Source organism: Oncorhynchus gorbuscha, linkage group LG24 (genome assembly GCF_021184085.1).
Source record: "Oncorhynchus gorbuscha isolate QuinsamMale2020 ecotype Even-year linkage group LG24, OgorEven_v1.0, whole genome shotgun sequence".
Lineage (NCBI taxonomy): Eukaryota > Metazoa > Chordata > Actinopteri > Salmoniformes > Salmonidae > Oncorhynchus > Oncorhynchus gorbuscha.
In genome coordinates this window covers 64,190,792-64,205,804 of record NC_060196.1, presented here as the reverse complement: position 1 = coordinate 64,205,804, position 15,013 = coordinate 64,190,792, and the positions used below count along the sequence as shown (strand labels likewise).

The 15,013-nt window shown below is 47.3% G+C and overlaps 1 protein-coding gene across 1 annotated transcript in view; it reads right to left on the bottom strand.

Moving 5' to 3' along the window:
- LOC124012291 (CUB and sushi domain-containing protein 2-like) overlaps positions 1-15,013 on the bottom strand; it is a 463,539-nt gene that overhangs the window by 91,569 nt on the left and 356,957 nt on the right. The window contains exon 48 of the mRNA XM_046325753.1: positions 9,622-9,795. Within this exon, the coding sequence (XP_046181709.1) occupies positions 9,622-9,795 (174 nt within the window). The remainder of the gene's footprint in view (positions 1-9,621; positions 9,796-15,013) is intronic.

Genomic DNA, 15,013 nt, shown 5'->3' with positions numbered 1-15,013 from the left:
AGAAGGGGAGTGAGGTGTGTGTGTGTGTGTGTGTGTGTGTGTGTGTGTGTGTGTGTGTGTGTGTGTGTGTGTGTGTGTGTGTGTGTGTGTGTGTGTGTGTGTGTGTGTGTGTGTGTGTGTGTGTGTGTGTGTGTGTTCGCTCAAACACACGTGCATGTGGGGGTCTGGGTGAGGAAGTGTGTCCATCTGATGAATGGGCATGTGCCTGAACTCAATTTTATACACAAATTGTAGTTATAGACTAATTGTAGTCTAATTGTAGTTATAGACTAATTGTAGTCTAATTGTAGTTATAGACTAATTGTAGTCTAAATGTAGTTATAGACTAATTGTAGTATCATTGTAGTTATAGACTTATTGTAGTATCATTGTAGTTATATACTAATTGTAGTCTAATTGTAGTTATAGACTTGTAGTCTCACCCATTCATTTCGACCGGTAATTTTTTAACCATAAACAACACAGGTGTACAAAAGTTAAATAAAAAAATAAAACACCCAAAATGAAATGAAAATCATCAAAAAATATGTTGTGTGTTCAGATGCCCTGTGTGGACAAAGTCATGAAACCCGATGACAATCAGATTAAATGAACTACACTTTTTCAGAGAGAAAACGTGCAAATCGGTCCAATTCGACCTTGAACACAGCAGGAGGGTTAACCTCTGTCTACACGATGGCCAGTAGAACAGATGGTAGAGTTACACAGCAGGAGGGTTAACCTCTGTCTACACGATGGCCAGTAGAACAGATGGTAGAGTTACACAGCAGGAGGGTTAACCTCTGTCTACACGATGGCCAGTAGAACAGATGGTAGAGTTACACAGCAGGAGGGTTAACCTCTGTCTACACGATGGCCAGTAGAACAGATGGTAGAGTTACACAGCAGGAGGGTTAACCTCTGTCTACACGATGGCCAGTAGAACAGATGGTAGAGTTACCCAGCAGGAGGGTTAACCTCTGTCTACACGATGGCCAGTAGAACAGATGGTAGAGTTACCCAGCAGGAGGGTTAACCTCTGTCTACACGATGGCCAGTAGAACAGATGGTAGAGTCTGCGAATGACGGGCCGTTTGTTCAGCAGCACTAAATCTTTCTCCTTGCTCTAATAGAACTGTTATGTGACTGCTAAATGCCTGTGTATAATATTAATGAACTCCTTTAAAAGCCTTTAGAAGCTTCTTCACTTCCATGCAAGAAACCCGGCCAAAACAGCTACATCATCCTCAAATACCCTACACAACACTAAATCACCCACAAATAGCTGGCATAATGTTCTTATATATATATATATATATTTTTTAAACGCTGACCTTTAGCGCATATAATTTACAACCTGAGGTGGTAATCATCATATATATACTCTATACATGTCACTGTTTAGCATAAACTAGCATAAGGCTTTGATTAGGCTTCACATTGACTACATATTGTCTAGTGTCCTATGAGCAAGGGGCTGGAGTAACGGTGATATTTGTAAAAACTTATGGGGGTCGAGAGAGAGAGGGAGAGAGAGAGCGACAGAGAGAGACAGAGAGAGACAGACAGAGAGAGAGACAGGAGAGAGAAGAGAGAGAGAGAGACAGAGAGAGAGAGACAAAGAGAGAGAGAGAGAGAGAGAGAGAGAGAGAGAGAGAGAGAGAGAGAGAGAGAGAGAGAGAGAGAGAGAGGGGGCAGAAGTGATTAATCTCATCCCTGGGCGTCTCACCAGAACATCGCCCACCTAGCTAGCTTGGAATACCATGCTATTGTTTGAGGAGAGTGCAAAATTTTGAAATACTAGCTACAGGCTGTTAGATTTGAAACACATGTTAAGGGCTTTATTGACATGGCAAACACATGTTAAGGGCTTTATTGACATGGCAAACACATGTTAAGGGCTTTATTGACATGGCAAACACATGTTAAGGGCTTTATTGACATGGCAAACACATGTTAAGGGCTTTATTGACATGGCAAACACATGTTAAGGGCTTTATTGACATGGCAAACACATGTTAAGGGCTTTATTGACATGGCAAACACATGTTAAGGGCTTTATTGCCATGGCAAACACATGTTAAGGGCTTTATTGCCATGGGAAACACATGTTAAGGGCTTTATTGACATGGCAAACACATGTTTACATTGCCAATAAAGCAAGTGAAATAGATAATAAACAAAATGCCTCGCTGTATGTCTCTCTCAAATGTCAATATGCCTTGTATACTGTTGCTCAGGTTAGTTATCATTGTTTTAGTTCACAATGGAGCCCCTAGTCCCACTCCTCATACCTCCCACATATGCGGTGACCTCACCCATTACAACCAGCATGTCCAGAGATACAACCTCTCTCATCATCACCCAGTGCCTGGGCTTACCTCCGCTGTACCCGCACCCCACCATACCCCTGTCTGCGCATTATGCCCTGAATATATTCTACCATGCCCAGAAACCTGCTCCTCTTATCCTCTGCCCCCAACGCTCTAGGCGACCAGTTTTGATAGCCTTTAGCCGCACCCTCATACTACTCATTCTCTGTTCCGCGGGTGATGTGGAGGTAAACCCAGGCCCTGCATGTCCCCAGGTACCCTCATTTGTTGACTTCTGTGATCGAAAAAGCCTTGGTTTTATGCATGTCAACATCAGAAGCCTCCTCCCTAAGTTTGTTTTACTCACTGCTTTAGCACACTCTGCTAACCCTGATGTCCTTGCCGTGTCTGAATCCTGGCTCAGGAAGGCCACCAAAAATTCAGAGATTTCCATACCCAACTATAACATCTTCCGTCAAGATAGAACTGCCAAAGGGGGCGGAGTCGCAGTCTACTGCAGAGATAGCCTGCAAAGTAATGTCATACTTCCCAGGTCCATACCCAAACAGTTTGAACTACTAATTTTGAAAATGACTCTCTCCAGAAATAAGTCTCTCACTGTTGCCGCCTGCTACCGACCACCCTCAGCTCCCAGCTGTGCCCTGGACACCATTTGTGAATTGATCGCCCCCCATCTAGCTTCAGAGTTTGTTCTGTTAGGTGACCTAAACTGGGATATGCTTAACACCCCGGCAGTCCTACAATCTAAGCTAGATGCCCTCAATCTCACTCAAATCATCAAGGAACCCACCAGGTACAACCCTAACTCTGTAAGCAAGGGCACCCTCATAGAAGTCATCCTGACTAACTGGCCCTCCAAAAATACCTCTGCTGTCTTCAACCAGAATCTCAGCGATCACTGCCTCATTGCCTGTATCCGCCACGGAGCCGCAGTCAAACGACCACCCCTCATCACTGTCAAACACTCCCTAAAAAACTTCTGTGAGCAGGCCTTTCTAATCGACCTGGCCAGGGTATCCTGGAAGGACATTGACCTCATCCCGTCAGTTGAGGATGCCTGGTCATTCTTTAAAAGTAACTTCCTCACCATTTTAGATAAGCATGCTCCGTTCAAAAAATGCAGAACCAAGAACAGATACAGCCCTTGGTTCACTCCAGACCTGACCGCCCTCGACCAGCACAAAAACATCCTGTGGCGGACTGCAATAGCATCGAATAGCCCCCGTGATATGCAACTGTTCAGGGAAGTCAGGAACCAATACACGCAGTCAGTCAGGAAAGCTAAGGCCAGCTTCTTCAGGCAGAAGTTTGCATCCTGTAGCTCCAACTACAAAAAGTCCTGGGACACTGTGAAGTCCATGGAGAACAAGAGCTCCTCCTCCCAGCTGCCCACTGCACTGAGGCTAGGTAACACGGTCTCCACCGATAAATCCATGATTATCGAAAACTTCAATAAGCACTTCTCAATGGCTGGCCATGCCTTCCGCCTGGCTACTCCAACCTCGGCCAACAGCTCTGCCCCCCCCGCAGCTCCTCGCCCAAGCCTCTCCAGGTTCTCCTTTACCCAAATCCAGATAGCAGATGTTCTGAAAGAGCTGCAAAACCTGGACCCGTACAAATCAGCTGGGCTTGACAATCTTTTCTGAAACTATCTGCCGCCATTGTTGCAACCCCTATTACCAGCCTGTTCAACCTCTCTTTCATATCGTCTGAGATCCCCAAGGATTGGAAAGCTGCCGCAGTCATCCCCCTCTTCAAAGGGGGAGACACCCTGGACCCAAACTGTTATAGACCTATATCCATCCTGCCCTGCCTATCTAAGGTCTTCGAAAGCCAAGTCAACAAACAGGTCACTGACCATCTCGAATCCCACCGTACCTTCTCCGCTGTGCAATCTGGTTTCCGAGCCGGTCATGGGTGCACCTCAGCCACACTCAAGGTACTAAACGATATCATAACCGCCATCGATAAAAGACAGTACTGTGCAGCCGTCTTCATCGACCTCGCCAAGGCTTTCGACTCTGTCAATAACCATATTCTTATCGGCAGACTCAATAGCCTCGGTTTTTCGGATGACTGCCTTGCCTGGTTCACCAATTACTTTGCAGACAGAGTTCAGTGTGTCAAATCGGAGGGCATGCTGTCCGGTCCTCTGGCAGTCTCTATGGGGGTGCCACAGGGTTCAATTCTCGGGCCGACTCTTTTCTCTGTATATATCAATGATGTTGCTCTTGCTGCGGGTGATTCCCTGATCCACCTCTACGCAGACGACACCATTCTATATACTTTCGGCCCGTCATTGGACACTGTGCTAGCTAACCTCCAAACGAGCTTCAATGCCATACAGCACTCCTTCCTTGGCCTCCAACTGCTCTTAAACGCGAGTAAAACCAAATGCATGCTTTTCAACCGATCGCTGCCTGCACCCGCATGCCCGACTACCATCACCACCCTGGATGGTTCCGACCTTGAATATGTGGACATGTATAAGTACCTAGGTGTCTGGCTAGACTGCAAACTCTCCTTCCAGACTCACATCAAACAGCTCCAATCGACAATCAAATCAAGAGTCGGCTTTCTATTCCGCAACAAAGCCTCCTTCACTCACGCCGCCAAGCTTACCCTAGTAAAACTGACTATCCTACTGATCCTCGACTTCGGCGATGTCATCTACAAAATGGCTTCCAACACTCTACTCAGCAAACTGGATGCAGTCTATCACAGTGCCATCCGTTTTGTCACTAAAGCACCTTATACCACCCACCACTGCGACTTGTATGCTCTAGTCGGCTGGCCCTCACTACATATTCGTCGCCAGACCCACTGGCTCCAGGTCATCTACAAGCCCATGCTAGCTAAAGCTCCGCCTTATCTCAGTTCACTGGTCACGATGGCAACACCCATCCGTAGCACGCGCTCCAGCAGGTGTATCTCACTGATCATCCCTAAAGCCAACACCTCATTTGGCCGCCTTTCGTTCCAGTACTCTGCTGCCTGTGACTGGAACGAACTGCAAAAATCGCTGAAGTTGGAGACTTTTATCTTCCTCACCAACTTCAAACATCAGCTATCCGAGCAGCTAACCGATCGCTGCAGCTGTACATAGTCTATTGGTAAATAGCCCACCCATTTTCACCTACCTCATTCCCATACTGTTTTTATACTGTTTTTTATTTATTTACTTTTCTGCTCTTTTGCACACCAATATCTCTACCTGTACATGACCATCTGATCATTTATCACTCCAGTGTTAATCTGCAAAATTGTATTATTCGCCTACCTCCTCATGCCTTTTGCACACATTGTTTATAGACTGCCCATTTTTTTCTACTGTGTTATTGACTTGTTAATTGTTTACTCCATGTGTAACTCTGTGTTGTCTGTTCACACTGCTATGCTTTATCTTGGCCAGGTCGCAGTTGCAAATGAGAACTTGTTCTCAACTAGCCTACCTGGTTAAATAAAGGTGAAATAAAAAATAAAAATAAAAAAGTGAAATAAACAATACAAATCAACAGTAAACATTACACTGACAAAAGTTCCAAATAGAACAGAAAGAGGAGTGGGAGGCCCCGGTGCACAACTGACGAAGAGGACAAGTACATCAGAGTGTCTCGTTTGAGAAACAGAGGCCTCACAATTCCTCAACTGGAAGCTTCATTAAATAGTTCCCGCAAAACACCAGTCTCAAAGTCAACAGTGAAGAGGCGACTCCCGGGATGCTGGCCTTCTAGGCAGAGTTCCTCTGTCCAGTCTCAACGTCAACAGTAAAGAGGCGACTCCCGGGATGCTGGCCTTCTAGGCAGAGTTCCTCTGTCCAGTCTCAACGTCAACAGTGAAGAGGCCACTCTGGGATTCTGGCCTTCTAGGCAGAGTTCCTCTGTCCAGTCTCAACGTCAACAGTGAAGGGGTGACTCCGGGATGCTGACCTTCTAGGCACAGTTCCTCTGTCCAGTCTCATCGTCAACAGTGAAGAGGCGACTCCCGGGATACTGGCCTTCTAGGCAGAATTCCTCTGTCCAGTCTCAACGTCAACAGTGAAGAGGCGACTCCTGGATCCTGACCTTCTAGGCAGAGTTCCTCTGTCCAGTCTCAACGTCAACAGTGAAGAGGAGACTCCGGGATGCTGGCCTTCTAGGCAGAGTACCTCTGTCCAGTCTCAACGTCAACAGTGAAGAGGCGACTCCCGGGATGCTGGCCTTCTAGGCAGAGTTCCTCTGTCCAGTCTCAACGTCAACAGTGAAGATGCGACTCCCGGGATGCTGGCCTTCTAGGCAGAGTTCCTCTGTCCAGTCTCAACGTCAACAGTGAAGAGGCAACTCCCGGGATGCTGGCCTATGGCTTTTTCTTTGCAACTATGTCTATAACTACGCCTATAACTTCCATAGAACTCAGAGTTAGCCTATAGACCTATAACTTTCATAGAACTCAGAGTTAGCCTATAGACCTATAACTTCCATAGAACTCAGAGTTAGCCTATAGACCTATAACTTCCATAGAACTCAGAGTTAGCCTATAGACCTATAACTTCCATAGAACTCAGAGTTAGCCTATAGACCTATAACTTCCATAGAACTCAGAGATAGCCTATAGACCTATAACTTCCATAGATCTCAGAGATAGCCTATAGACCTATAACTTCCATAGATCTCAGAGATAGCCTATAGACCTATAACTTCCATAGATCTCAGAGATAGCCTATAGGTCAATGTGGCAGTAGGTCTATAACTGCTAAATGTCAACTAAGTCAAAATAGGCTGCATAAAGCCAACAAATGAAAATGAGTTATTTCATGAATCTCTCTCCTTGCTGTAATGGGAGATTTATCAAATAAACAATCAAAATGGCATACGAATCACACAATGAAACAATAACAATGCTAGAATCGGTAAGAGACAGCTGTGCCATTCTGGAGAGAGACTGGCCTATATTTTCTCTTTTCTTCCTGTCTCAACATTTGAATTTATACTCAAACCACATTATCTTCAAACATATTTAAGATGTTTTTTTTAACTGACAGCCGCAACTCAGTAATCAGCTAGGCCTGTTGTCACTCTGCGGTCCAGGCAAGCCGACGAGCTTGTGATATGAAACAATACACAGCTATTTTTTTTTTAATGATCCTTGATTCCTCTGTGGCTAAATCATGTTGATTTTGAAGGACTTCATGTACACTGATCAACAGATAAAGGGAACACTTAAACAACACAATGTAACTCCAAGTCCATCACACTTCTGTGAAATCAAACTGTCCACTTAGGAAGCAACACTGATTGACAATACATTTCACATTTCACATGCTGTTGTGCAAATGGAATAGACAACAGGTGGAAATTATAGGCAATTAGCAAGACACCCCCAATAAAGGAAGTGGTTCTGCAGGTGGTGACCACAAGCCACTTCTCAGTTCCTATGCTTCCTGGCTGATGTTTTGGTCACTTTTGAATACTGGCGGTGCTTTCACTCTAGTGGTAGCATGAGACGGAGTCTACAACCCACACAAGTGGCTCAAGTAGTGCAGCTCATCCAGGATGGCACATCAATGCGAGCTGTGGCAAGAAGGTTTGGTGTGTCTGTCAGCGTAGTGTCCAGAGCATGGAGGCTCTACCAGGAGACAGGCCAGTACATCAGGAGACGTGGAGGAGGCCGTAGGAGGGCAACAACCCAGCAGCAGGACCGCTACCTCCATCTTTGTGCAAGGAGGAGCAGGAGGAGCACTGCCAGAGCCCTGCAAAATGACCTCCAGCAGGCCACAAATGTGCATGTGTCTGCTCAAATGGTCAGAAACAGACTGCATGAGGGTGGTATGAGGGCCCGACGTCCACAGGTGGGGGGTTGTGCTTACAGCCCAACACTGTGCAGGACGTTTGGCATTTGCCAGAGAACACCAAGATTGGCAAATTCGCCACTGGCGCACTGTTCTCTTCACAGATGAAAGCAGGTTCACACTGAGCACATGTGACAGACGTGACAGAGTCTGGAGACGCCGTGGAGAACGTTCTGCAGCCTGCAACATCCTCCAGCATGACCGGTTTGGCGGTGGGTCAGTCATGGTGTGGGGTGGCATTTATTTGGGAGGCCGCACAGCCCTCCATGTGCTCGCCAGAGGTAGGTTGGCCCTGGGTTCCTCCTAATGCAAGACAATGCTAGACCTCATGTGGCTGGAGTGTGTCAGCAGTTCCTGCAAGAGGAAGGCATTGATGCTATGGACTGGCCTGCCCGTTCCACAGACTTGAATCCAATTGAGCACATCTGGGACATCATGTCTCGCTCCATCCACCAACGCCACGTTGCACCACAGACTGTCCAGGAGTTGGCGGATGCTTTAGTCCAGGTCTGGGAGGAGATACCTCAGGAGACCATCCGCCACCTCATCAGGAGCATGCCCAGGCATTGTAGGGAGGTCATACAGGCACGTGGAGGCCACACACACTACTGAGCCTCATTTTGACTTGTTTTAAGACCAAGTTGGATTTTAGTGTTCCCTTTATTTTGGTGTTATCCCAGGGGTTCTGTCTAGAATGGTGTTATCCCAGGGGTTCTGTCTAGAATGGTGTTATCCCAGGGGTTCTGTCTAGAATGGTGTTATCCCAGGGGTTCTGTCTAGAATGGTGTTATCCCAGGGGTTCTGTCTAGAATGGTGTTATCCCAGGGGTTCTGTCTAGAATGGTGTTATCCCAGGGTTTCTGTCTAGAATGGTGTTATCCCAGGGGTTCTGTCTAGAATGGTGTTATCCGGCGAATTGCATTTTGCCAAATGTTTGAAAGTGCTGTTTTATTGGCTGGTTCATTACAGGAGTTGGGTATTATGTTCAGATGAATTACCGTAATATAAACGTGATTTCTGTGTCTCTGAGCACAGTGGGTGGACGACCTAATGGATTCAGCACCTAATGCGTATGGGTCCGGTACATTTCTATAATGGCCGGTAAACTCTAATCTTACCGGTCACGTTATCCGGGACAAATCTTCCTTACAGAAACCCTGAATCGCACACATACACTCCCATTGAAAAACTGGTACAACAATACCCACACACACGCATAGCTACTCACAAACACACACACACACATACACAACTACACAACTATGCACACACACATACACAACTACAAACACACATACACAGCTACACAATTAACACATACACAGTTACACACACACACACACACACACACACACACACACACACACACACACACACACACACACACACACACACACACACACACACACACACACACACACACACACACACACACACACACACACACACACACACACACACACACCTTGGCCCCTAGACTTACTTTTACACTTGGGTAGGGTGTTACTCCACTGTCCGTTGGACTGGCAGAGAGACTCCACCACCCCCTGCAGGATGTACCCAGAGTGACACAGGAAGTGCACCACGCTGTTCAGGTTGAACTGTGTTCCCTGGGTAACGCCAAAGGTAGGGTTGCCCGGGTGACCGCATGTGATTGCTACGGACATAAATAAGACACAAATATCATCACTATCAATGAGCCTGAAATCAACTGGCAACCCAAGACTACAAGCCCCCTATAGGACAACCCAAGACTACAAGCCCCCTATAGGACAACCCAAGACTACAAACCCCCTATAGGACAACCCAAGACTACAAGCCCCTATAGGACAACCCAAGACTACAAGCCCCCTATAGGACAACCAAGACTACAAGCCCCCTATAGGACAACCAAGACTACAAGCCCCCTATAGGACAACCCAAGACTACAAGCCCCTATAGGACAACCCAAGACTACAAGCCCCCTGTAGGACAACCCAAGACTACAAGCCCCCTATAGGACAACCCAAGACGACAAGCCCCCTATAGGACAACCCAAGACTACAAACCCCCTATAGGACAACCCAAGACTACAAGCCCCCTATAGGACAACCCAAGACTACAAGCCCCCTATAGGACAACACAAGACTACAAGCCCCTATAGGACAACCCAAGACTACAAGCCCCTATAGGACAACCCAAGACTACAAGCCCCCTATAGGACAAACCAAGACTACAAGCCCCCTATAGGACAACCCAAGACTACAAGCCCCTATAGGACAACCCAAGACTACAAGCCCCCTATAGGACAACCCAAGACTACAAGCCCCTATAGGACAACCCAAGACTACAAGCCCCTATAGGACAACCCAAGACTACAAGCCCCCTATAGGACAAACCAAGACTACAAGCCCCCTATAGGACAACACAAGACTACAAGCCCCTATAGGACAACCAAGACTACAAGCCCCTATAGGACAACCAAGACTACAAGCCCCTATAGGACAACCCAAGACTACAAGCCCCTATAGGACGGCCAAGACTACAAGCCCCCTATAGGACGACCCAAGACTACAAGCCCCCTATAGGACAACCAAGACTACAAGCCCCCTATAGGACAACCAAGACTACAAGCCCCTATAGGACAACCCAAGACTACAAGCCCCCTATAGGACAACCCAAGACTACAAGCACCTATAGGACAACCAAGACTACAAGCCCCCTATAGGACAACCAAGACTACAAGCCCCCTATAGGACAACCCAAGACTACAAGCCCCCTATAGGACAACACAAGACTACAAGCCCCTATAGGACAACCCAAGACTACAAGCCCCTATAGGACAACCCAAGACTACAAGCCCCCTATAGGACAAACCAAGACTACAAGCCCCCTATAGGACAACACAAGACTACAAGCCCCTATAGGACAACCAAGACTACAAGCCCCTATAGGACAACCAAGACTACAAGCCCCTATAGGACAACCCAAGACTACAAGCCCCTATAGGACAACCCAAGACTACAAGCCCCCTATAGGACAACCCAAGACTACAAGCCCCTATAGGACAACCCAAGACTACAAGCCCCTATAGGACAACCCAAGACTACAAGCCCCCTATAGGACAAACCAAGACTACAAGCCCCCTATAGGACAACACAAGACTACAAGCCCCTATAAGACAACGAAGACTACAAGCCCCTATAGGACAACCAAGACTACAAGCCCCTATAGGACAACCCAAGACTACAAGCCCCTATAGGACGACCAAGACTACAAGCCCCCTATAGGACGACCCAAGACTACAAGCCCCCTATAGGACAAACCAAGACTACAAGCCCCCTATAGGACAACCCAAGACTACAAGCCCCCTATAGGACAACCCAAGACTACAAGAACCTATAGGACAACCAAGACTACAAGCCCCCTATAGGACAACCAAGACTACAAGCCCCCTATAGGACAACCCAAGACTACAAGCCCCCTATAGGACAACACAAGACTACAAGCCCCTATAGGACAACCCAAGACTACAAGCCCCTATAGGACAACCCAAGACTACAAGCCCCCTATAGGACAAACCAAGACTACAAGCCCCCTATAGGACAACACAAGACTACAAGCCCCTATAGGACAACCAAGACTACAAGCCCCTATAGGACAACCAAGACTACAAGCCCCTATAGGACAACCCAAGACTACAAGCCCCTATAGGACAACCCAAGACTACAAGCCCCCTATAGGACAACCCAAGACTACAAGCCCCTATAGGACAACCCAAGACTACAAGCCCCTATAGGACAACCCAAGACTACAAGCCCCCTATAGGACAAACCAAGACTACAAGCCCCCTATAGGACAACACAAGACTACAAGCCCCTATTAGACAACGAAGACTACAAGCCCCTATAGGACAACCAAGACTACAAGCCCCTATAGGACAACCCAAGACTACAAGCCCCTATAGGACGACCAAGACTACAAGCCCCCTATAGGACGACCCAAGACTACAAGCCCCCTATAGGACAAACCAAGACTACAAGCCCCCTATAGGACAACCCAAGACTACAAGCCCCCTATAGGACAAACCAAGACTACAAGCCCCCTATAGGACGACCCAAGACTACAAGCCCCCTATAGGACAAACCAAGACTACAAGCCCCCTATAGGACAACCCAAGACTACAAGCCCCCAATAGGACAAACCAAGACTACAAGCCCCCTATAGGACAACCAAGACTACAAGCCCCCTATAGGACAACCAAGACTACAAGCCCCCTATAGGACAACCAAGATTACAAGCCCCCTATAGGACAACCCAAGACTACAAGCCCCCTATAGGACAACCAAGACTACAAGCCCCTATAGGACAACCAAGACTACAAGCCCCCTATAGGACAACCCAAGACTACAATCCCCCTATAGGACAACCAAGACTACAAGCCCCCTATAGGACAACCCAAGACTACAAGCCCCCTATAGGACAACACAAGACTACAAGCCCCCTATAGGACAACCAAGACTACAAGCCCCTATAGGACAACCAAGACTACAAGCCCCCTATAGGACGACCAAGACTACAAGCCCCCTATAGGACAACACAAGACTACAAGCCCCCTATAGGACAACCAAGACTACAAGCCCCCTATAGGACGACCAAGACTACAAGCCCCCTATAGGACAACACAAGACTACAAGCCCCCTATAGGACAACACAAGACTACAAGCCCCCTATAGGACAACCCAAGACTACAAGCCCCTATAGAACAACCCAAGACTACAAGCCCCCTATAGGACAACACAAGACTACAATCCCCCTATAGGACAACCCAAGACTACAAGCCCCCTATAGGACAACCAAGACTACAAGCCCCTATAGGACAACCAAGACTACAAGCCCCCTATAGGACAACACAAGACTACAAGCCCCCTATAGGACAACCAAGACTACAAGCCCCCTATAGGACAACCAAGACTACAAGCCCCTATAGGACAACCCAAGACTACAAGCCCCCTATAGGACAACCCAAGACTACAAGCCCCTATAGGACAACCAAGACTACAAGCCCCCTATAGGACAACCAAGACTACAAGCCCCCTATAGGACGACGAAGACTACAAGCCCCCTATAGGACGACCCAAGACTACAAGCCCCTATAGGACGACCCAAGACTACAAGCCCCCTATAGGACAACCAAGACTACAAGCCCCCTATAGGACGACCCAAGACTACAAGCCCCCTATAGGACGACCCAAGACTACAAGCCCCCTATAAGACAACCAAGACTACAAGCCCCTATAGGACAACCCAAGACTACAAGCCCCTATAGGACAACCCAAGACTACAATCCCCCTATAGGACAACCCAAGACTACAAGCCCCCTATAGGACGACCCAAGACTACAAGCCCCCTATAGGACAACCAAGACTACAAGCCCCCTATAGGACAACCAAGACTACAAGCCCCCTATAGGACAACCAAGACTACAAGCCCCTATAGGACAACCCAAGACTACAAGCCCCCTATAGGACAACCCAAGACTACAAGCCCCTATAGGACAACCAAGACTACAAGCCCCCTATAGGACAACAAAGACTACAAGCCCCTATAGGACGAACCAAGACTACAAGCCCCCTGTAGGACGACCCAAAACTACAAGCCCCTATAGGACGACCCAAGACTACAAGCCCCCTTTAGGACGACCCAAGACTACAAGCCCCTATAGGATGACCCAAGACTACAAGCCCCCTTTAGGACGACCCAAGACTACAAGCCCCTATAGGATGACCCAAGACTACAAGCCCCCTGTAGGACGACCCAAGACTACAATCCCCCTATAGGACGACCCAAGACTACAAGCCCCCTATAGGACGACCCAAGACTACAAGCCCCCTATAGGACGACCCAAGACCACATTTACCTAAAACCACTATCTCTGGGTACCATATCATAGCCACTATCTCTGGGTACCATATCATAGCCACTATCTCTGAGTACTGTTTAACCCATACCATAGCCACTATCTCTGGGTACTGTTTAACCCATACCATAGCCACTATCTCTGAGTACTGTTTAACCTATACCATAGCCACTATCTCTGGGTACTGTTTAACCCATACCATAGCCACTATCTCTGGGTACCATATCATAGCCACTATCTCTGAGTACTGTTTAACCCATACCATAGCCACTATCTCTGGGTACTGTTTAACCCATATCATAGCCACTATCTCTGGATACTGTTTAACCCATATCATAGCCACTATCTCTGGGTACCATACCATAGTCACTATCTCTGGGTACCATATCATAGCCACTATCTCTGGGTACCATAACATAGTCACTATCTCTGGGTACCATATCATAGCCACTATCTCTGGATACCATACCATAGCCACTATCTCTGGGTACTGTTTAACCCATATCATAGCCACTATCTCTGGGTACCATATCATATCCACTATCTCTGGGTACTGTTTAACCCATACCATAACCACTATCTCTGGCTACCATATCAAAGCCACTATCTCTGGGTACCATACCATAGCCACTATCTCTGGGTACCATATCATAGCCACTATCTCTGGGTACCATACCATAGCCACTATCTCTGGGTACTGTTTAACCCATATCATAGCCACTATCTCTGGGTACTGTTTAAACCCATACCATAGCCACTATCTCTGGGTACCATACCATAGCCACTATCTCTGGGTACCATACCATAGCCACTATCTCTGGGTACCATATCATAGCCACTATCTCTGGGTACCATACCATAGCCACTATCTCTGGGTACTGTTTAAACCCATACCATAGTCACTATCTCTGGGTACCATATCATAGCCACTATCTCTGGGTACTGTTTAACCCATACCATAGTCACTATCTCTGGG